This window comes from Apostichopus japonicus, chromosome 4, assembly GCF_037975245.1.
Source record: "Apostichopus japonicus isolate 1M-3 chromosome 4, ASM3797524v1, whole genome shotgun sequence".
Taxonomy (NCBI): Eukaryota; Metazoa; Echinodermata; class Holothuroidea; order Aspidochirotida; family Stichopodidae; genus Apostichopus; species Apostichopus japonicus.
The window spans coordinates 27,323,244-27,351,150 of record NC_092564.1 but is presented as its reverse complement, the minus strand read 5'-3'; the positions used below and the strand labels follow the sequence as shown (position 1 = coordinate 27,351,150).

At 37.3% G+C, this 27,907-nt stretch overlaps 1 protein-coding gene across 15 annotated transcripts in view; it reads left to right on the top strand.

The window, feature by feature from the left end:
• The window catches only part of LOC139967003 (talin-1-like), a 121,347-nt gene that overhangs the window by 60,882 nt on the left and 32,558 nt on the right, over positions 1-27,907 (top strand). For 5 of the 15 annotated variants that reach the window (XM_071970584.1, XM_071970582.1, XM_071970572.1 and 2 more), the window contains exons 31-39: positions 89-103; positions 3,305-3,364; positions 8,202-8,300; positions 18,914-19,117; positions 19,849-19,988; positions 20,682-20,865; positions 22,662-22,928; positions 23,708-23,869; positions 24,853-24,993. In XM_071970584.1, coding sequence (XP_071826685.1) covers positions 89-103; positions 3,305-3,364; positions 8,202-8,300; positions 18,914-19,117; positions 19,849-19,988; positions 20,682-20,865; positions 22,662-22,928; positions 23,708-23,869; positions 24,853-24,993 — 1,272 coding nt within the window. Of the gene's footprint in view, positions 1-88; positions 104-3,304; positions 3,365-8,201; positions 8,301-10,368; positions 10,402-18,913; positions 19,118-19,848; positions 19,989-20,681; positions 20,866-22,661; positions 22,929-23,707; positions 23,870-24,852; positions 24,994-27,907 lie in introns of all 15 variants that reach the window. The other 10 variants (XM_071970585.1, XM_071970581.1, XM_071970574.1 and 7 more) reach the window with 9 other exon arrangements.

The window sequence follows — 27,907 nt, the reverse complement described above, 5'->3', positions numbered from 1 at the left end:
ACCTCAGGATCAGGTCTGTTTCTGGTTCCAGCAGTGTACATTCGTCCTATCACAAACTCACGTGACTTTATTTTAAACCCCTCGACAGGATTTTGAAAACGAGGTAAAGTACCCTAGACTTACTGCAAGTCTTCATGAGGGATCGTGATTTTATGCCATTGCCTTACAATTGTAACATGTACTACAGTAGCCTCAGGGTGCCACTGAAGCATCGAATATATGTATCTTTGAAAGATCGCAGCAACCGACCCATTGTGTTCGTCTCTGGCGTATTTTTATTTACGCTCTTTTCTGTGTTTCATTCCATTAACAGCTGATCGTTTAATGACACAGCATTGTATATCACCCTTCCTATATTTTTTTGTCTCCTTAATCCTGTTTGGAGAGCTGCTATCATCATCAAAAATATTTCTCTGTTCTTATGAAGCAAAAGCAGTGGATTAACCTTCATAGCATATCTATGCCACTTTCTGAAACTTGAGGACATATATTAAGAAAACAGAAAATGTAGATATCTGCCAAAAGCATTCATGAATTTATAATTCAGCGCTTCCTAAACCAGACTGAAGCTCCATATGCAAGTTTTCATCGTACATGTGTGGTTGTTGCGATCTTCAGATACCCCAATCGATTTGAATCGTTCAATCGATTTGAATCGCTCAATCGGTTTGAGTCGTTCAATCAATTTAATCGTTCAACCAATTTATATCCGTGCAAGTGAAAATGCAGCCTGTGCCTCGATTTTGCAACTGTAACTTTGAGAGAAAATTGTGATAATGTAGTCAAAGACTGCTATCACATTGTAGTATCCCAAAAACATGGGTAAAAATACCAACAAATCTTGGTTTCTTACTTTTATAGAATTCCCACTATCTAACTGATTTTGTTGTTGCTTCAGTGGTCACCCGATAAGGATTAAGATAATGCTGAGTATAATCCTAAGCATAATTGAGATTAAATGCCTGCAACTGGTTTTGGGATCAAATAATCGTACCATGGACCTACGTTTTCTCACTATAGAGATTAAAAATGTCTTGCCTTATCCATAGAAGTTAGTATGAAAACATATGTTTTACTTGTTTTGCATGTCTATATGACAGGGTGCCATGTAAGGATTTCTTTATCTAGTTATTGCAAAATGGTAAAAAACAAATATTTTGACATGGTTTCATAACTGATGCAGTACACCTGCGGAAATATATTGATGAACTCTCTGTATTGAAAGAAGACAACTTTGTAGGTCTAAATATTATTCTGCAAAATTTGATAGCAAACTTTAACAAAGTTATGTACAAGGGAGACAAAAAAAAACTTTGAATATCATGAAAAGGACAAAAAGATTATAGAAGAAGTTGGTGTTATTAATGTTTGCGCTCTCAAAAAATCATTTTAAGCTGGTGAGATATTTATCTTGAGTATTTCATGCTTCAAAAATCTAAGCTGCTTGAATTGCTATCAAATGCGTTGCATCTTTGAACATTTAAAACTGTCAAAATAAAGATCATTTATAAAATTCTTCCTTTTTGCCTCTTGCAACATGCCTTTAAAACTGTATTTTTAATCATGCCAACATAATCATCTTGTGCAAAAGAAATTTTGTAATGTGGCAGGGATAGGTGTGGTATTGATGATGAGAAGAGTCCATTAAAAAACACAACAACGTGTGTAATGTCGAGCTGGTTCGTAGTGGAGGCCCTAAAAATATAAAACTAGATTCACAAGAAAAAAAAAGAAAAAAAGGGTCTTGCAGAGTATGTATGTCTGGTTGTATGTCATTGCATTGTAGATATTTATGAATATGCATTTGGGTTGTCATGGGAACAAAACTAGAATTGCATGTTAGTATACTCAATAGAGTTACAACAGATTTTGTCTGTACAGTCAATTAGAGTGTACTTCGTTCTCAGTGTCAACGAAACAGCTGACATATTTTGCTACATGTTTGGGATATTGTAATGTACATCCCTAGATATATGGTGTAGAGTTAAGTCCCTGTTTGATAGTACTGAATCTTTGTGGACTAGCGTAAATTGAGCCCAGAATCCTTGCATGTGTGGTATTGAGGCACCCACCATCTTATAATTCACCACCATTTTAGTGTGTGTTGTTCTATTCTGAGCTGGCCGTACGTAATAGCTCAGAATCCTGGGATGTGTGGTATCAAGGCCCTATCTAGTAGTGTAGATTCATTGGATGTGCTTTCCCCTCTACCCTATTGAGCACCAGTTGAGCACCATGGATGTGTGGTGTTGTGTAATATTAACAAGTTCTGGTCAAATAATTTTCGATCTCTGTTTACTTCTTGTAACAACATGTCTTTTATCCTAATTAAATAATGGTAAAATAATTGTATTATATGCTACATTGCAGTTTGCAGGTTGGGATTATTAACAACCATTTGTTACTAATAGAGGGCAGCACTTCCACCCAAAGGTGTGACAATAAGTTTACCACCTCCTATATGTTGCTGATGTTCAGCTGCCTACAATCGATAGTGCAAACAAGGGGGACTAGTTAACTCATATCGTTGATTGCATTTTTAGTATCCCCTAAAGCTGGAGATGCAGATGATTTCATTCTCTGTCCTCGTTTTTGTTGTCTGTACTCATTTTGATTTATGAATATGCATTAGAAACCAAATATGTGGAGGGTAGTATTCCTCAATTAGGTAAACCCTACGGTTATTACTAGGTAGTATCCTTCTTGTCCTCCTGAACACAACTGGTATCCCCACAGAGATGTCCCCTAAGTATAACATGTGATCCCTAAATACAATATTCCCTGACAAGGATCCCTCTAGAGTGATAAGAGAGTTGCAAGGGTCCAAAATGTGGCAGGGGGGTGAGGGGAGGGGGAAATGACAGTGGGTGAAGAAGGAAAAAAGCTGATACCTGGAATCAGGTTAAATTTATTTGTGTGTGAACAATTGTGGTCAGGTGAGTATAATGACAGGGCTCTTTATTTAAAGAAATTATTCCATTTTCTCTTTCTTTTTCTGTTCCCCAATAAATTGCTTGTTGCTGAAATAATAATAATAATAACAATAGGAATAGTAATATAGTAATTAATAATGATCCTTTCACAAAGAATGACTCCCTTTGAATTGTTTTAACAGAAAACTCATTTTTAATTGTTACTAATTTGGTTGGCTTTTAATAATATTGACAGAAATGAATGAGATCAGATTTAAAAAAAAAAAAAATGAATCCCTGTAGTATAGATATTCTAAAATTGACTAAAAAAAGAAAGAAAAAAGAAAAAATGTTTGCTAACTTTTCTCACAATTTTTGCATGGCCGATGTAGTTAATACTCAAAACCACTACCGAGGAAGTCATCACGTCATACACGTCGTCTCTTAATGTGGTAAGAGTTGTAGTTTTTTGTTATCGTTCGCGTTTCTCTTCTCTTATTGGCTCCCCTATATTTACTACGGAGCCTGCTTTTGTTGTTCTTCCTGTCCTGGTAGCTGTTGCTTTTGACCTCTCCTTTATTTTACCTATTTATATATTCCCTCGCATGAGCTTCTCCCTTCCGAACCTCGGAGGGGATGTGTCGTCAAAGGAATGGTTAGAAACACGAGAGAGAAATAGAACTTTGTAGGAGAGTAAACAGATGAACCACTGACAGATTTGCCACAATATTCCAACCAAAGGTGGTGTGGTTGGAGGGGGGGGGGGGGGGATTGGTGGCGAAAAAATATTGTGGTCTTTGAAATATTTTGAGAGACATGGATTACTCTTTGCTTTTTGTGTCCATAAACCTTTTCAAAGAATACCTTTGAATTTCGGCCAAAGGTCTGTGGTTTTTGACCTGGATGTTGACGACGTGTTTCTAGCATTCTTTTCGTTTAGTTTATCATTTATACACGTACACTACAACAGTATACCGGTCACACTAGTCAGTTATTAGTCAATCTAGATGTTTGTCCAATTTATAAACCCTGGTAGATCTGCCTTTCATGTCCAAGCCTGCCCTCTCCCTATCTTCATCAAATTTGTTGGCATCCTCTATGTTGTTGTCACACAATGTCTCATACACACCGTTCCCTCATCCATTGTCACTCCACCATTCTCCCCTACCCCCTCCCCCTGCCCCACCCATAGATACAAATTCAATGTCATACACTCACATATTCTAGGTCTCCCAAGCTTGATTCAGTTTAACCTTGTTTCTGTAGTAGTGTTTCATAGATCTCAGATGCAGGAGCTGATTTTTGCTGCTGAAGTGAACAAAGTAGAAATACTGCACATTCCTTTTTTATAATGCAAATAAAATCAGTCCTAGCTATTGTAAATAAATACCATGACAACCACACCAAAACTCTTTTTGAATCCTTCCTCTGGAATAAAAATTACTGTAAATAGATGTCAGTATATTCTTGCTATGAAATAAAAGGCTTTTTGAAGCCTGATTATGTAATGGTTTACCAAGGTAGAAAGCTCTGCTTCATATCAATGATTGGGTAAGGAGGAGGGGGAGGGTGGGGGGGGGGAGATATAGAGGGAGAAAGAGATATAACATTTTCACTTTTGGGGGCACATTTGATAATAATAAGCACCTTTTCCTTTATTAAAGTAATTGTCCTTTCTAAGTTCTCTTCATTTCATCTGGAATGATGTGAAAGCATCTAAAGTTGAAATCTTTCTCAGTACTGCTCCTTTAATAATATACACCTTTTATTAGATTTGTAAACTTCTTTTGCACCGATTCAGTCTCTCTCTGTATCCCTCATCTTTTATGGAAATTAAAAATTAAAGGAATCCCAATTTGAATTCGGAAAATATCACGTTCGAATTGTGGGGGTTTTGTCGAATTAGCCGTTGAAGTGGAGATTTAGGTAGTGATCAGGCCCATGTGATGCTGCAGATGGCGTTGATATCATCTGAATTGGTTTTTGCGTGATCTGCTCCTGTTGGTCGGAGATGGTTTCCTTTCTCTCCTGGGTTGCATCTTTATGTCTTTGGGTTTGTTCTGCATCAGATTTCCTTCTCTGATTGCTTTTGCCGTGAGTTTTTCTGCCGACGTTTTGTTTTCTTCAATTACCAGTTTTTGCATTTTCCGATGATATTCTTGCATTCTTTTAAGCCTGTTGAAAATTTCAAATGTTTAAATATTATTTTATTTTTTTGTCCACTGGAAAAGAAGTTTCACCAATTATTAGCATATTTCCAAAATGGGTGTGTCCATATGGTGGCAACACTAGTCATTATAAAATAAGCTGGATTTGTGAAAATAATACAAACATTCACCCCTCAAAAAGAAAATAAATTGGTATATCCCAATCAAAATAGATTGGATTAGTAAAATAGAATATATAATAGATATAAAGTAAATATGGATATATCTTTCCAGAAGGAGAAATATGAGTTAAAATATTTTCTTGGCCTTATATGGATTAATTCGTATCACAATAAGGTAATGGATGGATTAGTTAGAATGGCTTAATCTCTCCCAGTTTAGGAATCAACAATATGGTGTTCCCCTTTTATGATCTATGTCAGATATATAAGTTTAAGCTAAAGGCTTTTAGTGTATCTAAACAAAGAATAGATGGATACAATGAGATGGTTTGTTGTATCCCAATTAGAAACAGATTCAAGGTACATTTGTGGCCCATCTTTTGCACAGCATTCAAATTAGTTGAATCAATTTGAAGGGAATGGTACAGTAGTTAAATTCATTCCATCTTGAAGTTATTTAGTTCTTTCAGAACCGAGTTCCAGCTGTCATGAAAATCATGGAAAAATTCATGAAATATGTTTAATAAGTAGAAATTTCAAAGCTTTCAAAAGTTCAGATTCATTAATAGCCAATCCATATTTTATAATTTTGGTTTTCCTTTAACCCTGAAACTTACCACTAGACTTTAAAGCTAGGCCAGTATCGCACTTCTCGTTAGAATAGAAATCTTGTTAGCAATCTGATGATAGGTCATATAGTCTGATGTTTTAACAGAAAAACAGCGTAGGTTTAAAATCTGTAAGAATTTGCCATGATTATAAACAGGGAATGATTTGAAGTTATATTTTCTTTCTAGGTTTCCTGAGTGATGTATTTCTGGCCACCAGTGGATGTTGTTCAGTTTGCCACCATTTTGTTTCTCACGTGTGACACTAGTTTCCATTTTTCTTTCTTTCTGAGAACTCTTCTTGAAGTGGTGTTTTTGTTTCTTTTAAAATTTGTTTTTAATTGTGATTTTCACAGTTGATACGTTTCCTTCTGGCTTTGCATAAATTTGCATCATTGCATATTCATGTTTAAGAAGAGAATAATGGAGTGCGGCAGATTAATGTAAGATAACTTCTGGCATCGAGAGAGGGTGTTTTCAGGTCTATTTCCTATTGTAAAAGGAATTGAACAGTCTTTTTCACATTTGATCAGTTGCCCGATGGGTTTGTTTCCTCTGTGGAGAACAATCAGATTGTTGCCAGATACTTAAGTGCAGGAAATAGTGTCTTTTTAGATATGGAGCTCAAAGGTCAACCCAGAGGCAGTCATCTGGTCAAGTACTTGGAAAGTCAAAGCAAACAGTTGTTTACAGCCAATTTAAAGGCGGAAACAAAATAATAATGATATGCAGTGCAAAGATATATAATATATATATATATAGATACTTACATATTTATTTATATGTTCATTAGAATTTTTTTTTTTTTTTTTTTTGCCGCTGGAATTGTATATCAAGTCACCTGCCGTTTGTCAGATGAACCTGTTACTCACCGGCGTAGAAATTTTTCTGTCTAATGGACTCTTTTTGTGTTGTTTTTGTCTCTTGCCAAAAGTAGAATCCAGGGTTTTGAAAGTGTGCAATTTAGCTTCAGTTATGTCTTTCGCACCGTTAAGTTACCTCCAAATCGACAGGATGATGGACCCTTGCACAGCCTTACCTACCTCCAAATCTAGAAAGAAATAGAAGAAAACCTTAGCAAATCAGTTTTTACAGTGAAAATATTACACATGCAGCCACCAAGACTTCTAGTCATGTACTACAACACTGTTGACATAATTCAACCATTCCTATAAACATTTATTGGGATCAACATGCATCATATTGGTGAATGAAATATCCGAAACTCTTGAGAAGTTGTCATTTTTGACTCTGTAGCGCTGCTCAGACTGATTAGTAACGACTTTTGATTTGGGTATGATTTGGGTATTATTTAGTATTAATTGAGTACCATTGAAGTGAAGAAGTGGAAAATATGCATATGTGAGACAAGAAAGTCAAGTCTGAGCTGTTTAAATTGGACGTGGGGATGGGGTGGAATGGGGGGGGGGGGGAGATGGTTACCCTATTTTCTGTTATGCACTGATCTTTTATGCAAACTAAATCTTTACTCTGTAATGTGGATATGCAAGTTCAACCCATAGAAACAGCCGTTAACATTTGATTTGACTTTTGTACAGAAACATTTTGCTGAGTTTATATTTAACCATTCATAGACAAATAAAGGCTTTGCTATATAACAGTTACACTTTTCAGTTCTTTTTCTTTCTTCTTTTAACTTTTCTGGATGCTTTTTTTTTTTTCTTCCTACCTCTTTCTTTCCAATAACATCAAAGACCTGTTAGTCTGTTTAAGTAAATAAGTATTCCGCTTTAAACTCACGGGATATTTGCTACTGCGGAAATCTGCAGCCTAACCGTTATCCTACCGTGTTGGCTCTTCCTTGATACGATCCTGCTGTCTGAATTCTTGCATTTGTCTGTCCTCGATCCTATGTCTCTGTCTGTCTGTCTGTTTGTCTCTGTCGGTCTGGCCGTCCATCTGTCTGTCTTGTCTGTTATCCTCTTGTTTATTCTCCGTGCCATTATTTATCCTTCATGACCGTAGTAAAGTCACATAAAGGAGAGTTTACTTATCTCCCTGCTTGATTTGCAGTAGTCAGTGCTAAGTCATCTGAACTATAACAGTCATATATATATTATATATAAACATATATATATTATGTATATATTTGTCTGTGCCTGCTCTGTATATAAGAATGACTTGTCCAGGTTTGCTGAACACTCTTATCAAATGATTCTGCTGTTCCAACTCTTTTATTTCTTCCTTTCATCTAATAGCCCTCTCCTCTTCTTCTCTCGTCTAATCCACGTTTTGCATCCTTTTTTTCCCCCTTTGTCTTTGTCTTCCCCATATGTACCCCCCTTTCCACCTGCAACCTACCTACCTACCCTCTGCCGCACCTGCTTTTAGTTGGAGGAGCCCCTGCTGCAGAGGTACAGCACAAGCTACGAGACCCTGTCTGAGGCTGCTATTTTATCCTCTGAAGAACTGCAAGCATTCTTAAATTCTGTATGTATTCTGCACAATGCCTTCCTTTTTCATTCCTTTTTGTACTTATCTCTCTTTTTCTTTCCCCTTCACTTTTAAAAGATGCATTATTTAAATTTCTTTGTTCACATTGGCAACTTGATTGGTCAAGAAGTACTTGTTGTATTTTACTACTGTACTTAGAGCATTTTCAATAACATCAACATTATAAAAATAAACTGGAGTAAGGGGGGGGGGGGGGAGTAGGAGGAAAGTCCCTCTTGCTTTCTATTTTTAATGGTGTTGGGGCTCTACGACATCACTAGGAAAGTACTTGATTTAAATTTGCATATTAAATTTGCATATATTATAAGTCATCCTGTGACTATTTATCTTTATACCACACTTACAGTGTGATGGATTTGCTATTGTAGATTAGGTTATTCATCTAATGTTTGCCAATGCGAACAAAGATCAGATCATACAAATCTCCATTGGAATGGCTCCAAGGGTTCGTTTGCATGTGGATTCTTGCTCTTGAGGGTATGGATTTTTTGGTCATGATTTTATAACATCAAGCATGCTTATGTCATCTCTTGGTTATGGTACTGCTCGGTGGAAGGGTATCATAAGATGGCCAAAAAGTTCACTCCTAGGGTGGAAAAGGGGTCAATATTCTTAGTTTTAATTTAATTAATAGTCTTAATTTCCATCATGGGAAGAAGACGATGCATTATCGTCAATATTAATCTGTTTGTCGTTTGAGTAGTTTATGAAATCCATGCTTTTACTTGGAATATAAAGTATCAATAAAGCCACAGAGTATCTACTCTTGTCCCAGTTTCAGACATTTGTGAAACCACGAACAATCATGAGCTTTGGTGTAAAATAACACTTGTGCTTCATATGCAGTGAAATTATAGAAACCAAATCAAATTGGTGAAATTTAATCTCCAAAGAAAAGTATGGGGGGGGGGGGAATGTTTAAAACTAATGCCTTGGTTTTCAAATAGTTTGAAATGATTTTCTATGTTCATTTCAATGGGAAAAAGTTTAAAAACAAAATTGACAAGCTGCATATAAATGTACATCAGTGATTCAAAAAGTAAAAAGTTGTCGGAAGGTGGAAGGAAGCAAACATTACATTTCATGAGAGCATGTTGTTATTCGTTACAAAAGCATTGCCATGGGGGATTCATTTCAATTAACCATCAGAATAATGACATTAATGGTACTGGCTTTTGTCTCTCAGTGGTTTTGATTGGTTTAATTTATAGTAAACTTCAGAATTATAGGATTTGAAAGGTGAGTACTATAATGTAAATAGAAACCAAAAAAGGTTGTTTTTATTTACCATAAGAGTAGTTCTCATTGGAAGTTAAGAAGTGAGCCTTTGTAAAGAAAAGCCTTTGTAAAGAATAGCAAAGTGGGACCTTGTAAAGAATATTGTCCGTTTTCATCTTTGCAAAAGTCACATCCCTTTAGATTTTACAAGCTGTGTTTTGTTTTGTGCTTTTCAGCACTAATTGCGGTACAAAAGTGTCCCGGCATCAAATAGTCTGTGAAATAACTCGAGTGAAATTAGCCAGGCAATTTCTATTGGGGGTGGGGGGTGACATATTGAAATCATATCTTTGGATCAGCATTTGGAATTGTTTTGAAAAAAAGTGAAATCTCAACAGCTAAATATAAGCTACAGCTTCAAACCTGCTTGAAACTTCCTGTATTTTACTGCTTGAAAACAAATTGTCTTATAAAGTATCGTTGATTTAGTAGGAATTTGAGAAAGGAAAAGGAACGTTCAGTTAACTCCGGTAAAAAGTTTAGTTATGTACGACTGGTCGAAAAAAAAAATGTTCTATCCGGATTGACACGTCGAAAGTGGATAAGTTTTACCGAGGGCAGTAAACCCAGCATGTAATCGTCCCTGTATGATCCCACCTTCCGGTTTGCCTCGGTTTTAATTAATGCATATCATTGTTTGTTTTGTTGAATCAAAGAAAGCACATGTCTGTTTACCTTGATTCCTCTTTCAGTTTTGACACAACCATTTGCTACCATATCCTTCTTGTTTTGTCCCCCTCACTTTTTCTTGCCTACATCTGTGTAGAACTTGCGACAACGGTCGGAGGCCCAGATTGACGTAAGAGATAATGATCATAATGCATGGGACGAGTACGAAATAATTGACATGCCTGCTGCTGTCAGAACGGAGCCTTCCACTCCTTAATAGCTCAAATCACCCACCCACCCACACATCTCCCCCCTCCCTCCCTCCCCCTTTCTTTATTGTGAAGTGTTTTTAATTCATTTTAAAAATAGGAGTTTTCAGCTTTTATATCAAACTGCTGTCGTATTCTGTCCTTCCATAAAAACACTTCTTAAATTATCATTTCACAAGTCATATTTTCTTAGTCAACTTTTATACTGAATTTATTATTACTGTAGATTGAATTAGTGTGTCAACGTGTCTTGAATATTGCAGAAACTTTTGGTATTTAACTTTTTATCTTTCTACCTGTCATAATTTAGTAGCCATTTTATAACTGAAATAGTTTATTTTGATATTTCAGTGATGTGCTGCGATGAAATAATTTTGATTAATATGTATGATTGTAGACTGGTATATGGTCTAGACCAAGAAAGAATCAATAGACTTTACCATGGATTCAGTTTAAAATATAGCACTAGTTATTATAGATCAGTATAGAGTCTGTTTGAAACCATATCAAACTTAGTATTACATTTAGCATTACTGTCTAGCTCTATTCAAGTCTAATAACTGTCAGGTATTCTTCTATTGTGTTGCTCATTTGGATTATTTTATGCACAGTTATTGTGCATCGATTTGAAATTAATGGATTGATTAGACTTATTGATGGATCAATCTTGAATATGTGGTTATTAACATTCAAATCAACAGTCGTCATAGAGCTAGTTTTTAAACAGTTGCAATGATTCTGTTAAAGGGGTTGGCTTATGTCTACCAGTACCATATATCATGATCGAACGGTTGAAATTGGATTTTTGTATCAACACTATGTGCAAATACATATTAAGTCCCTTAATCAGATTATTTTAGTGTCCAGTGCAGTATCATTTTTCAATGATTTGCCAATAATTTTACAACACATGCCTTATTACACATGCATGAAATTCGATCACTGCATCATGAATATGCATGTTTGGAAGGCCCTTTGCATGATAATGTGGTCTTCAAATTTCATTGCAAGATATTCAAAAAGCGTATATTCTTCAGGAGGGTAGTCGTACTTTGACAGTTTCTAATCGTTGCTCGTGAAGTGAATATTCAGACTGAAGATTATTCGTGACCGGATTATGACTTGAAATGCAAAGACTTTCTAAAATTATCCCCAAACATGATGAAAGAGAGTTTGGCTAGGTAGTCTGAACTCTTCGGTTGAATAATGGAGGTCACTAACTTGGTGAAAGTCTTCCGTAGGGCTGGACGCAGTAACTACTTGTGGGGTTTTTTTGTGGGGGGGGGGGAGGGAGGGGTTGGTTGAAATTAAGTTACTTTGAATTCTTGAGAGTTTGAAAATAAATCAGCCTTTAGTGTAAGTGGACTACTGAACCTGACAAAAACATTACTTGATAACTGTTGAAGTATTTCCTTGAAAAGAGTATTGCAAGGGAAGTAGAAGGGGTGGGGGGGGGGAGGGGGAATTGTTGAAATGATAATGATATATACTTGTGTCCATGAGAGATATGGCTTACATCCTAGTTTTGAATCTTTTTCGTGCATTTATTGACTATAGGTGCAAATAGATCTTACTGTCCATGTGAGTAAAGTACATTATCTGACATTTGTTGATTTCAGATAATATACTGAGTATGGCTAGAGTTGTTATGATCAAAATAGTGGGGACACAGAAATACTTCCCCAGGACAAGCATTGGCATAAAACTGAACTTCAAGTCACTTGAATAGTCTCTTGATATTGCATTAAACTTGAATCAACGTTACTCGAATAATTTTAAGATAGAAATATTTGCCAAGAAGTACGTTTCTTCATCGGTTAGCAAGTTTTGGAATGACCAGCAATTTCACTGGCGAGACTATATCATTTTGGAACGATATCTCACTTTCAAATCTCTGATATGAAGATCAGAAGGATTAACTCGGAGATCGACTGCGGTGGTAATACCCCCAAAGTAGTAATGACTTGCTTAGATAATTGCGTGATAAACCCTGTCATAGATTAAAGAATGTCCAAATAGGTTTTGTCTAGGTTTTTCTCTCTCTCTGTTTTTGCTTTCTCCATGTTTCATAGGCCCTTGCAATACTTCCTATTTATAAACTATATTTTTTTGTACGACAATGACCTATTGTCTAAGGGAAATGCTGCATACCTCCTCCCTGCCACTGTAACTCGCAATTACAGCCAAAGCATCAATCGTTTGCATGAAACCATTGTCTCGTTAATAATTTGTCGTGTGTGGAGTTTGAGAAAGTGAAAGGCAGTAGTCTCATTGAAACAGTGTGCAAAACTCATAGCTACATCGTGCAAAGAGGAGTGGAGGGGGGGGGGGGGGAGAAGGACTTCAAAGACAATGCATTTGAAGTATGACATGAATCAGAACATTCGACATATTTAACTGTAAAGTGGTAACACAAATCGATCGCTCTTCATGAAAATTTGAGGAACCTTCAAATGAGATTCTGCGAGGTTTGGATATTCCAGTATTTTTAATTTGGTGTGAAATACTGTACTGTGGGAGGATAGTAAGAGAATGAACCTGTGGTGAGGTCGATGGGACATAACACCAGTAAGGGTTTGCTGAAAATCTTCCAGGTAATAGTAACCTTTGTTCATTAAACGTCCAGTTAGTCAGGGTAATAGTAACCTTTGTTCATTAAACGTCCAGTTATTCAGGGTAGTAGTAACCATTTTTCATTAAACGTCCAGTTAGTCAGGGTGAAAAATTTAGCTTTGTAAAAGAGAATTGCATTTAGTCAGTAGTGATCATAACATGAGCATAGTACATTTTGAACCTATACCAACAAGCAGAGCACAACACAGTGCCACTGTTGAAAGAAAGTCAGTGAAATTTGTTAGATTTATTGCAATTAAATGAAGGTCTTATTTTAAGTTGGACACGATTCCTTGATTGAAGTTTGTGTGAAGCCTTAGTCTTTGCAGACCAGATGTTGTTTTATTTCATTTTAAAGCAGCTAATTTGCATCTTTCAGTCCTACCGAGAGGCTCTGGTTTCTGTAGAAAATTTTTCCATCTCAAAAAACTTTTTAAATGACAGCCCAGTTGTGCAACATATGATTAGATTAGGAGAGACATTGCTATGTGAAATTTAATTAATAACTAGGTTTATAGTCATCATTAACACTCTGATAACTTATTGTACAGTACTTGAACATGATGTGACATTTATCATTAAATACCTGTACAACTAATACCCCACTAAAACAAAGAATTGGTTGGGTATAAAGGCCCTTCATTCACAGTAATAGCTTGGCACTACTTCGGTGGTGCAGCACTAGGAATGTTGGAATACTGTTCACCTACAACACTGACATTTGTTAGTTGACATTCTACAGCCGAGTTTGATTTCTTTTGAGTATTAAACTATCGATTCGGTTTGACTGGAATATTTTCTACAACGAAGTTCTCGCTCTCGTTTAGCCGAGATGCAGTCTTGCAGTGATCATAGGGATGTCTGTATAGGTCACACTAGTTAAATGTGAGTAATGAATGTAATGTGTACTCCTCAACTCTTAGATCAATCACCATCCCACACCCCCCCCCCCCCCGTCAATCCCTCGTCTGATTGGTCCGTTGACATCCCTTCCTTGTTGTACAGTTTATGTATATTACCTGAGTATTATCATCATTGCATGTTAATAGCAGTGGAATGACCTCACCAACACTACTACCTTATTATGTTATGCAAACTTTTGTTACCAAACCTTTATAAAATGCACCCTATGTAGAAACCAGTTTTGTCTTGTGTCATTTAATGTCAGCTAGCCGGCCCAAAAAGATGCCATTGATAGTCCTTTTGTGTATTACACAGTATAGGCTTCATTGGAAGGGAAGCATTATGTATTAGGCAAGGATCAAAACATAAACTTGGCATTGGGTCAGTGAATGTAATATGTATGTGACATGACAACTAGTATTTAAGGCCAACTTTAACACAACAGTAATTAACACCATAGCAATATTAAGCTAGTGGGACATTTAATAGGCATTACATTTTGTAACACTCAAATCATTTCAGTTTGCCAAAAAAACTGTTTTTCTTGAATACTTTTCTTACGATATATGATAAAATATTAGACTGGGGCTTCCAAATTGGTCTTTCCTTATTGTAGTAGTGTATAATCAACCAGTACTGAAATCATCCTTTCGAACTCATTTCTATTCCTAATTGGGTTTCAGTAGACAAGTGTTCAACTGCAGGACTAAGCAGCAATATTCTAAGAAAATGATTTATTACATATTGTGAATTTTGATAAATGTGAAAAATTGGTTGAAATATGTAACCCCCAAAAAATGTTTGTTTTTGATAACCTCCATTGAAAAAAAAAAAAAAATCTTTTATAAATTATTTTCCCACCGATAACTCCAAAACTTTTGATACAACAATACTGCCATTTTGATAATTGAAAACCTTACGAATTTAATGGAATGTGATTTTTATACATTTTATATGTCAAGCTCCCATCATTATGAAACACCCCTTTCAGTAGGTAGCCAGTATATTGTATATATCTCATTATTAAACTTCATAAAGTTTGTTCCCAAATTATAGTATTTAAATACTTGCGCCGGTCTTCGAACCGTTTCATATATCTAGTAGTTTTTTTACCACATCGGTGTAGCGTGCATGAAATCCGTTGATGGTAAACTTCCATTGGATGTCCGTGTCTGTTTTAAATATTTACCAATATTCATTGTTCTTAAAGCATCATCTTTGTTGCGTTTTTTCGTGTTTAATATTTTTGGAAATTTGATAGTCTCTGCCAAGTCCACCACATTATCAGAATGACTGCATATTTCATTTGGGATAGATTACTCGTTAAGGTGAGTCTCTAATTAATTTATCCGTTGTGGTGTAATAAATACGAAAGGTTCGAATCGTCAAATTGTTCCATGAGGTTATATTTATATCTCTACTGTAAATTTTAGTGTCTGTGGTCATATATTGTTTTATTGAATTTTATATCGAATGGTCCTTGCTTGCTTTAAAGTTTGTTTTAAATATGTATTCATACTTGATGTAATCCAGCACCCCCAAAACAAAGATAGGAATGGTGCGATTTTGATGTATCAAAGTGAAGTACCAAAGAATTCCCAATACAGTTTTCAGTTATGAGAGTTACAGGCAACCATGGAAAACTATCACAAGGTAATGAATTTAAGAGCATGCACGTAATATGTATTAACTCTCTAGTATAGCTGATCAAAATGGTGTCATTTTATGTCCTTTATTATCTAAATAAAATATACGTTTGGTTGAAATGGGTCAGTATCAAGTTATGGTTTTCTTTTAGTGTTGTCAGCCATTTAATCCTCCTTTTACTCCTACAGGGTGCATATCATGGCAATCGCTACAAAGTTAATTATTCGGTTAATTACAAGTTAATTACTCCCCGTGATCTCGATTTAATATAGATAAAAATAGAAAAATGAAAATGTCATGAAAAATGAAAAGTCATGAAGTAGACACCATGCATGGACTCTTAATAACAATTTATGGCTTAGGATGCTTAGCCTAACATAACATAATACCTTCACTATATATACAATACTTTCAACTTTAATGTGACCTATGTATAATGAAAGTGAGGTTAGTTATTCATTAATCCATCTTTGGCACACTTAATATTTCAGATATTATAGTTACCCCCCCCCAAAAAAAAGCATACATAACATAAACAATATTAAATATATATATGTAATTAACAGGATGGTTTCCTTTTGTTGCTGCAAAATAAAATCTGTGACCTTAGTTCCAGTTGTAAGGGCAGACTGAGTTCTTCAGAAAAATTTAGCATAACAAGTTTAGATTTTGCAGGACCTTTGAATTTGAAGTTTATTCAAAAACTTAATGTCAAGAGGAAATTGCATATTCTGCTACATTCAACAGGTTTCATAATGAAGGTCACTAGTAAACTTAGCAGTAGATTGCCACATGGTAAAATAGCTTAACTCCCTAAAATTACTTTCCAATGGCTCCCACCCTAGAATTTATTACCAGACATTGAGAGATGTTCAGTTAGATAAATTCATGTCTCCATGAGACCAAAAAAAAAAAAAAACAATTTTAAGGTCGGCAGTGACATGCTTCTTTAAATTTGATCTGGAGTGACTGTTTTTAGACTTTCTAGCATATTGGGAAGGTGAAGAAGAGGGGAAGGGGCTGCGGCTTAACACTGACAACCTTTCCATAAGAATGCATCACCATAATGTTGCGTACACCAGGTGTTGTGCGTTGCCATATCGTGTGTACTGCTGGGATGTAAAGATTTACATTATGAAGCAAACCGGTCTGTAGGATATTGAATTCTAAAAGATAATTGACCCATTGTTATGCAAACATTTTAATTTAAAAAAATAAAAAAAATTCTAAAAGGCTTTGCCAGGCCATCAATGTGATTAAAATGCTGAGGACATAACAACTGCTCTGGCTAGTTTAATTTTTGAGCACGGAACAACTTATTGTCAAATTTTGATCCATCTATGAACAACAATCTAAGGGAAAAAAAATTGTACGTATGGTAGACATAGTTAATTTTTGGATAACATTTATGTAATCATAATTTTGACCTGAATGTGGATCAGAGATTTGTTTTGATTAGAACACTGTGCCAGAGAGGGTTTAACATGCTGCCAGATTGCTACAGTGGCTGGAATTGTCATTGGAAGCGCGTATAATCACCATATCCTTTGAGTTTATAAAGCTCGTTCTGAACAACATGCCTGACTCTGCCCTTGTGAAGATTTAGTGGTTAGAGAATAAAAAAATCAAGTCAAGGGTGGGCTCTGGAATACAGATTCACTCGATGTTTGTCGTGGAGAGGAAATTGGCTAATGATGTTTGTAATTACCTTTGTCACTGGCAGATAAAGTGTTGTATAGATGTGTTACTTCAGAAAGGGATTTTCTATATGACACGGTCTGCGCGTTCAGTCAATCTCCTCGCTACGGTATCAAAATGGCAATTTGTGTCAAACAGTATGGAGAGGAGACAATTGTTTACACCAAGGATACACTAAGAACGTGGTAAAAAATAGGGAAGAAAGCTCTGTTATTTAAACTTGGAATAAACCTTTTGACCCTTTTTACTTTTTGGACAAAGTTTTAAAAGTGATCATGTCAGGGGATATAACAAGTTTCTTGAGCCCTGCTTACAAGAGATTGCCAACGGTAAGTCTTCATGGTATAGAAGTAGAAAAAAAACCTTTACTCTCTACCTTTACTCTTTACCTCTACTCTGTTGCAGAAGAGATTTATTATTTGTAATTCCTTGCACACGACAGTACTGGTTTTTGTGAAATGTACTGTAACAGTGGTAAAACTTTAAACCATTTTAAAGGTGTGTTCCAGGCTATAAAAAAGAAAGAAAAAGAGAGAGAGAGAAAAAAGGGAAAGGTGTAAATTTGCATTTTTCTTGGCTGGTAAAATGTGTTCTGTCTGGAGAACAGAAGCATGGATTATGGATGGTATTGGTTGCACTGATTTTTCATTGTGTTTATCACATGTATGACAATATAGGAAACTGACAAAGGGAACCAGACCTGTTAAAATGAGGCAGTTTTAGTTCATAGTTGAAAAGTCCATTGCTTGTACACGTTAGTTTATCAAGCCTTTGATCCAATATAGATAACTTTCCTTGGGATTTGACCATTACAGTTATTTCCTGTGTCCCTCCCATTTGCTCCTAACATTTTCCTCCCCCACCCCCCCCCCCCCTCCTCTTTGTCATACATTTGGTAAACACAGAGTTCTTTGGAAGGTAAACAGCTGTTTGTTTTTATAAATTTGCACAAAACTTTCTCTCTTTCACACAGCTTCTATATATATAAATGGTTGGTGTGTAAGAGGGAAATTCTGGAGCCTCTTGCACACTGCTGAATTTAAAAAGTCTTTTTTTTTTCAAAAACAGACTATTGTATTGTTTTTAATAATCTGGCTGTTATATATTTTTTCATTATTTTGTGAATGGAGTTTTTGATATTTATTCTTTGGCACTAACTTGTATATGCCACCAGTGTAGGAAAAACATGTTTCTGTTTACACCAAAATGACATTTGGGTCAGTTTTTAAGAAGCTTTGGAACTGCTATTAAGATTTCATCTTTCATTGAAATGTCAACTCAGGTGTTCACAATATATTTTCCATTCATATCCCTTTTGAACCACCACATGCAGTCAATGACTTTGATAGCACATCCTTCATAGTCACCTAATCATGGTAAAAGGTGGAAACTGCCTTACTATTCTCTTCAAACCAATCAAACTCACCATAATTCATTAAAAATAAACACTGTATCATGCATTTATGCATACTTTCCTTCTCTCCCCCGCCCCCACCCCCTCCTTCTTTGTGGTCCTAACTAAATGCAAACCTTTTTTCCTTCTTCCCCACTTCTGACATTTCCCCCCTTTAGCTTCCAGAGAATGCTTTGTCCAGGTCTTACCAGGACCACCAGAATGCCCTTAACCAAGCAGCCCAGGGTCTCAATGAGGCCTCAGTGGAGCTGGTCTCTGCATCCAGAGGCACCCCTGAACAACTCTCCTCAGCTGCAATCAAGTTCAGCAAAGATTTCCAGGAGTTGATGGACGCAGGTGTCGGCATGGCTAGAACTGCCCCCGTAAGTATTAAGTTATCTTCAACTATGAATAAATAATGTGGAAAAGTGAAGAAAGACGACAGGGTTTTGCATGTTTAAAAAAAAAAAATGTTTTTTACGTTTCACTTTTCCCAAACTCCGTTGATCTCTGTCTTCCTAAATAGTGTCCTGTCTCTCATCTTAGAGATTAGAGGTGAATAAGAGAAAGGGGTCTAGAAAAATATGACGACTCTGCTAAAAGGGATGCTTAACATGTTTCTTTTTAATTTTGTAGGGTGGTTGTCACTTTCTACTGGCAGGTTTGAAATTGATTGATTTTGCCACTTGTCTATTATTGAAGGTTTCATTCATATTGATGTTAAAATTCTTTCTCTCTCAGTGATTTGAGTTTTCATCAATCCTCACGAAAAAAGAAAGAAGGAAGGAAAAAAATATATATCTTGTACGGGTTTACTTACATACCATCTTTGAAAGTCATAGATAAATAGGGAATGTAGTTAACTTTTTAGTGTTAAAAGGTCGAAATATGCTTTAAAATTTTTATAACTTTTATATAAATAAAAGGTAAATGAAGAAATGATATGATGGGTTTTGGATTACAAAAGTCTTTATTGTCATAAATATGTATGGAACCCCCAATTCTCTCTCCCATTCCCCTCCCCTGCCCCCCACCCCCCATTCTCCGTCCATCTCTGTTGGTCTCCTTTCAAGTATTTATTTATTTGCAATAATTTTTGTTATGATTTTTACAGAACAAGGAAGCCCAAGGCCAGATGGTTGGAAGTCTCAAGGGCATCTCAGTCTCATCAAGCAAGCTGCTCCTCGCTGTAAAGGCCATGTCTGTCGACCCCAACGCACCGAATGCCAAGAACCAACTCGCGGCAGCAGCTAGGTTAGGTCATAGCCAGTGGTCTGGTTTTGTTAACAGGGATTGTAATTCTCCGGTGATAATTTTTTTTTTGCAAGAAAATAAATAAGGGCACTAATGAATGTGTGGGTAATATTTCAAACTAGGTCAGAAGCAGAAAATTGTAAAATATTTCACACTTTGTAGAATGTAAGAACGTTAAGGCCAATACCTCTAGACTGTATTACCATATTCAGATTTATGCTTTAGGAAACCTATAAAAGTAATTATTTCCAGCTGACTACTCCTTTAATGAAGACTTTTTAATTACTTTTAATTGGTGAACTTTTGCTAGTATTATAAATTAATCCAAACCTAATTATACCTGCACACACTCACTGGAAATGTACATTGTTTTGATTAGATGACACCAAACAACCTCTGGCTTCCCAATTAAACAGTCCGAACTTCATTAATCTATAATTAACCTTCACCCTATTGCCTCCTGACAATATCTGTTTAAAAACAGATCTATAAATTGGATGATTTGACCATGGGTTGGAAAAGTGTTTGAAAACTCATTCAAGTAGACTTTGCACTGAGAGTACAAGAGCCCATCCATTCCATTGTGTTTATATCGAGTGGAAGGCTAAATAGAACCGTTGTATAGATAGTTGAAGTTTCAGAAATGGTATTAAATGATTTTGCAATTAATTTGTAATATTTGTTTCTTTTCAGAGCGGTGACGGACAGCATTAACCAGCTCCTGAATACCTTCATGCAGAGTGCCCCCGGTCAGAAGGAATGCGACAATGCCCTCCGGCAGATCCAGGCGGTCAAGAGCATCTTGGATAATATCAACGAACCAATCAACGACTGGTCCTACTTTGAATGTCAAGATCATGTCATGGCACAGTCCAAGGTAAATCCCCCAAATAATGTTTATGAAGGGTGAAAGTGACATGATTAACAAAGAATTTAAAATATGTGTCAAAGGTCATCTGGAACAGCTTATATGACATTGCAGAATATGGATGAGTCATGGATGATGGAGGAGGGGTGGGCCGAGAGAGATGCCAGTTTTTAATACAGGGGTTACAGATGGTAACAATGGGGGGGGGGGTGAGGGGGGATGGTGGTCAGTTTGACACAGTGGCATGATTCTAAGAATTTGAGCTGAGGAAAGTGTCAGTTTGGTTTTGTAAATTAATGCCGAGGATTGCGGCTGGGTGTGGGCGGGGGGTGGAGGTGTTACGGATGGGGGCAAATGGGATAGGGTGGTATATTTTCATGATCCTAGGGACATGTGCTGAGAAAGGTGTCCGTTTTATTAGGTTAATTAAATGCTCAGGGTGGAGTCTGAGAAGGGGGACTAGTGTTGAGAAAGGGGTCAGAATGGCTAAATGGTACATCTTGGGTCTTAGAATGAGGTCGTTTTGGCACGTTGCCATGGCGTTAGGGCCTTTGGCTAAGATAGAGGTCAGCTTTGTTTGATGCAGCAGTACCCATGACCATGCATTGAAATTTTCCCAACACCGTCAGAACCTGTCTGCCTGTCTGCTTGTACAGTTAAAGGTATATTCACAGCATTGAATGTTGTGGGAATGTTTGTCCATTAACAGTTTAACCAAAGTTACATTGGTGTATCTGAATTTGTACCCAAAACAAGAAAGTGGATTCCTAGTATTTCCTTTAGCTGTAGTGTACGTATATGTAGCGTATATAGACATAAATATATATACACACACACACAGATTTATTCAAAAGCAATCCAGCTCTATTTACAGTAAAGGTTTTGATATTACATCTGTTCATTCCATCGCCATTGGATCCCAGTCTGTATCATGTTTTGATCTGGAAGAGAATTTGTGTTGGCTTGTTTCTGGGGTAACAGTTGTTTCTGGGGTAACAGTTGGAGAAAGTATTATAATTTTCAAATTGTAAAATGACATGTATCATGGTCATATAATTATCAATAATGATATTCGGTAAACAGAAATTACGTTAGCCTACTTGATAATACACTTGGATGACTTGTTTGCTTATGATACTTTGTCCCATTTCCCATTTTTTTTATATTTAATTTTGTTTTATTTTGACAGTGGTTGATATCAGCTGCTAGGTTTAGGCCAAACCCTATCCATATTTCTATGAATTTTGATGAATTTATCAATTTTTTGTGCACAATTTTGGGTAAATATCATCTGTCAAACACTTCCCACAGGATGACATTAAAATTTCTCAATGTGCTCTATTTGCTTTAATCAAATGTTTTTCTTTGGGACCATAATTTTGTTGATAGTTGCTCATTGATCTGTGGGATTCTACAGTTACATAACATTTGTTCCTTCGATGAATCTTCTGTGTTGGAAGTGTCATTTCTTGACAATTAATACTGTATATGAGTGCTACCTGATAGCAATTGCATTAATGTGCTTCTGTTAATGTTCATATTTTAATAGCCAAATAGAAATCAGTAAAGCTCTACTTCAGACACTGAGCTAGGGCCTCCTTCATGGGGGATTCCCCCTGTGGTCCCTCAAGGAATCAAGATGAAGCAAAAATAAATTATTCCTCAATTTTTTTTAAATCTTTTTTTCTTTTTACTTCCCAGCAACATTAAAACTGTTATTCTTTCCTTCTTTGGCCCCTAAGATTTCATTGGCCTAAACACATCCTATCATTATTAAGGGTTAAGAGTATTGGTTCTCTTTGCAGGCATTGGGTGAGGCAATGGTCGGAATCACAAAGAATGCCAAGACTGGGAACCTACCTCAGTTTGGTCATAGCGTTGAGAAAGCCGGCCAGGCTGTTTGTAATCTCACAGAGGCCACTGCCCAAGCTGCCTACCTTGTTGGTATATCCGACCCATCCAGCGTCGCCGGGCGTCCAGGGCTGGTCGACCAGTCACAGTTTGCTAGGGCAAACCAGGCCATCCAAGCTGCCTGTCAGAAACTAATCAACCCAGAAAGCACCCAACCAGAGGTAAGTATCCCAGCGATGAAGCATTTCTTAATTTCATAAATATCTCGACCTTGCAAAATTATTCTCAATGAACTTTCTTGATTCTTTTGGCTGAGAATTCTTCAAGAGAAAACATAAAACTTGCTTAATAAGTTTCTTCTGCAGAGAGTGGATCCTGTTGATTGACTGGACACAGAACAGGAAAGGAAATCTGTGAGATTAATTGTTAAATGCACAGACAGACAGACAGACAGACAGACAGACAGACAGACAGACAGACAGACAGACATATACACAGACACATCTGGTAAACTGCTGTGACTGAAGTATTAATGTGTAAAGCATGGACGTGTAGATTATTACAAAGTGTCCAGTATATTGAAGAATTAAGAGTGTAGCCTGTAATTCAGGACAATTCCTTACTATATCAAGTAGCTGTAGAATTGAAAAAGTTGTGTAGGAATAGTTCCCTATTATATCATTAGCCGTAGTATTAATATGTTAGGTAGCAACAGTTGCTTATTATGTCCTGTAAGCTTGAGCATTTAATAAGTTTGGTAGGAGCAGTTCCATATTATATCCTGTGATAAAGCAACAGCTGTGTATTATATCCTGTAGTTACAGCTTTTAATAAGTTTTGTAAGGGGCTGTTGCTTATATATCCTGTAGCTATTGCATTCAATAAGTAGTGTAGGAACAGCTGCTCATTATATCCTGTAGTTATATCATTGAATAATTGTTCCCGGACTCGTTTTGATCTCAATTCTTCATGCCTTTAATTTTGCGTACCTCTCCATCAGGTCTTGGCTGCTGCCACAGAAGTTGCTAAGCATACCTCGGCTCTCTGTAACATCTGCCGAGTGGCCTCGTCTAAGACAAGCAACCCGGTCGCCAAGAAACACTTCGTACAATCGGCAAAGGATGTCGCAAACAGCACTGCTAACCTGGTCAAAAACATCAAGGTAAAGACATGCAGAGCTGTATAGTGCAAAACTTACACATGATGAACTTAATGATGAGTATACTCAATCATAAATACAAGTATTGTGATTTTGCAGCATGGATGTTCTCGCCATTTTGACAATGTTTAACTGGCTTGATACTGTCTAAGCCTAGCAATGGGTTGCATGAAATAATTCTGTTTCTAGTTTCAGTTGATGTATTCTCTGTATGTCCTCTGAAGAGGTAACAATTTGACTTGCCTTAAAGATGATGTAATATAGAGACATCGAATAACAAAGGAATTGGCTGCAAAACAAGAGAAATTTTATAACCAGATAGGAAAGAATGAGAAAAAACAAAAGAAAAGGAAACAAGACACAATAATTTGCTTGCTTGTATTTTCCATTTACCTTTCTATTTTCTCTTCAAATTCTCGACAATTCTTATAACATACTTTCAAACCTACCAGTAAATTTCTACCTTTGGTACCTTTAGGGCAAGTTACTAGGGACTGTCAGTATCGTGTATATTTTAATACTTAAAAATCTTACTGAAATAATACTATCAATGCAGACAGTTGTGGTGAGTTCTCATGTTAGTTTCATGTCTTACATTAAAGTTCCATTGTTTGGAGTCTTCCTAATTCTAAATGCCAAAATAAAAAGGATAAGGAATAAGTCACTAACTTTGTAACATTTTGCAGCGAGTGATTGCTTGGGCGTGTAATGTTAACTACATCAACCTAAAGTTTCTTTGTTGGAGCAGTATATCAGTCATTAACGGTCAACGTTAAAACTGACTGAACGGGCAATCCTTTTCGTCTTAGAAGATTTGTTTTGGTCTGTTCTACATGATGTTTATAAGACCATATGTTAAAAACATTGGACGCACAGAAGAACCTAACTCGATATGATTAAATTCACTTTATGTGGAGTTTCGCTGTCATGTGATTCTTGATGTTAACGTATGACATTCACTGAACGTTTTTTTGCTTTTGTTTTAGGATTTGGATGGTAATTTCACCGATGTTAACAGACAAAACTGTGCTCAGGCCACAAGACCATTATTGGAAGCTGTTGATAGTCTGGTTACATTTGCATCATCTCCAGAGTTTGCTAGTGTACCAGCCAGGATCACACCACAGGTGAGGGCCAATAGTATCATGAAATTATAGTTTGCTAGTGTACCAGCCAGGATCACACCACAGGTGAGGGCCAATAGTATCATGAAATTATAGTTTGCTAGTGTACCAGCCAGGATCACACCACAGGTGAGGGCCAATAGTATCATGAAATTATAGTTTGCTAGTGTACCAGCCAGGATCACACCACAGGTGAGGGCCAATAGTATCATGAAATTATAGTTTGCTAGTGTACCAGCCAGGATCACACCACAGGTGAGGGCCAATAGTATCATGAAATTATAGTTTGCTAGTGTACCAGCCAGGATCACACCACAGGTGAGGGCCAATAGTATCATGAAATTATAGTTTGCTAGTGTACCAGCCAGGATCACACCACAGGTGAGGGCCAATAGTATCATGAAATTATAGTTTGCTAGTGTACCAGCCAGGATCACACCACAGGTGAGGGCCAATAGTATCATGAAATTATAGTTTGCTAGTGTACCAGCCAGGATCACACCACAGGTGAGGGCCAATAGTATCATGAAATTATAGTTTGCTAGTGTACCAGCCAGGATCACACCACAGGTGAGGGCCAATAGTATCATGAAATTATAGTTTGCTAGTGTACCAGCCAGGATCACACCACAGGTGAGGGCCAATAGTATCATGAAATTATAGTTTGCTAGTGTACCAGCCAGGATCACACCACAGGTGAGGGCCAATAGTATCATGAAATTATAGTTTGCTAGTGTACCAGCCAGGATCACACCACAGGTGAGGGCCAATAGTATCATGAAATTATAGTGTGCTAGTGTACCAGCCAGGATCACACCACAGGTGAGGGCCAATAGTATCATGAAATTATAGTGTGCTAGTGTACCAGCCAGGATCACACCACAGGTGAGGGCCAATAGTATCATGAAATTATAGTTTGCTAGTGTACCAGCCAGGATCACACCACAGGTGAGGGCCAATAGTATCATGAAATTATAGTTTGCTAGTGTACCAGCCAGGATCACACCACAGGTGAGGGCCAATAGTATCATGAAATTATAGTTTGCTAGTGTACCAGCCAGGATCACACCACAGGTGAGGGCCAATAGTATCATGAAATTATAGTTTGCTAGTGTACCAGCCAGGATCACACCACAGGTGAGGGCCAATAGTATCATGAAATTATAGTTTGCTAGTGTACCAGCCAGGATCACACCACAGGTGAGGGCCAATAGTATCATGAAATTATAGTTTGCTAGTGTACCAGCCAGGATCACACCACAGGTGAGGGCCAATAGTATCATGAAATTATAGTTTGCTAGTGTACCAGCCAGGATCACACCACAGGTGAGGGCCAATAGTATCATGAAATTATAGTTTGCTAGTGTACCAGCCAGGATCACACCACAGGTGAGGGCCAATAGTATCATGAAATTATAGTTTGCTAGTGTACCAGCCAGGATCACACCACAGGTGAGGGCCAATAGTATCATGAAATTATAGTTTGCTAGTGTACCAGCCAGGATCACACCACAGGTGAGGGCCAATAGTATCATGAAATTATAGTTTGCTAGTGTACCAGCCAGGATCACACCACAGGTGAGGGCCAATAGTATCATGAAATTATAGTTTGCTAGTGTACCAGCCAGGATCACACCACAGGTGAGGGCCAATAGTATCATGAAATTATAGTTTGCTAGTGTACCAGCCAGGATCACACCACAGGTGAGGGCCAATAGTATCATGAAATTATAGTTTGCTAGTGTACCAGCCAGGATCACACCACAGGTGAGGGCCAATAGTATCATGAAATTATAGTTTGCTAGTGTACCAGCCAGGATCACACCACAGGTGAGGGCCAATAGTATCATGAAATTATAGTGTGCTAGTGTACCAGCCAGGATCACACCACAGGTGAGGGCCAATAGTATCATGAAATTATAGTGTGCTAGTGTACCAGCCAGGATCACACCACAGGTGAGGGCCAATAGTATCATGAAATTATAGTTTGCTAGTGTACCAGCCAGGATCACACCACAGGTGAGGGCCAATAGTATCATGAAATTATAGGGTGCTAGTGTACCAGCCAGGATCACACCACAGGTGAGGGCCAATAGTATCATGAAATTATAGGGTGCTAGTGTACCAGCCAGGATCACACCACAGGTGAGGGCCAATAGTATCATGAAATTATAGTGTGCTAGTGTACCAGCCAGGATCACACCACAGGTGAGGGCCAATAGTATCATGAAATTATAGTTTGCTAGTGTACCAGCCAGGATCACACCACAGGTGAGGGCCAATAGTATCATGAAATTATAGTGTGCTAGTGTACCAGCCAGGATCACACCACAGGTGAGGGCCAATAGTATCATGAAATTATAGTTTGCTAGTGTACCAGCCAGGATCACACCACAGGTGAGGGCCAATAGTATCATGAAATTATAGTTTGCTAGTGTACCAGCCAGGATCACACCACAGGTGAGGGCCAATAGTATCATGAAATTATAGTTTGCTAGTGTACCAGCCAGGATCACACCACAGGTGAGGGCCAATAGTATCATGAAATTATAGTTTGCTAGTGTACCAGCCAGGATCACACCACAGGTGAGGGCCAATAGTATCATGAAATTATAGTTTGCTAGTGTACCAGCCAGGATCACACCACAGGTGAGGGCCAATAGTATCATAAAATTATAGTTTGCTAGTGTACCAGCCAGGATCACACCACAGGTGAGGGCCAATAGTATCATGAAATTATAGTTTGCTAGTGTACCAGCCAGGATCACACCACAGGTGAGGGCCAATAGTATCATGAAATTATAGTGTGCTAGTGTACCAGCCAGGATCACACCACAGGTGAGGGCCAATAGTATCATGAAATTATAGTTTGCTAGTGTACCAGCCAGGATCACACCACAGGTGAGGGCCAATAGTA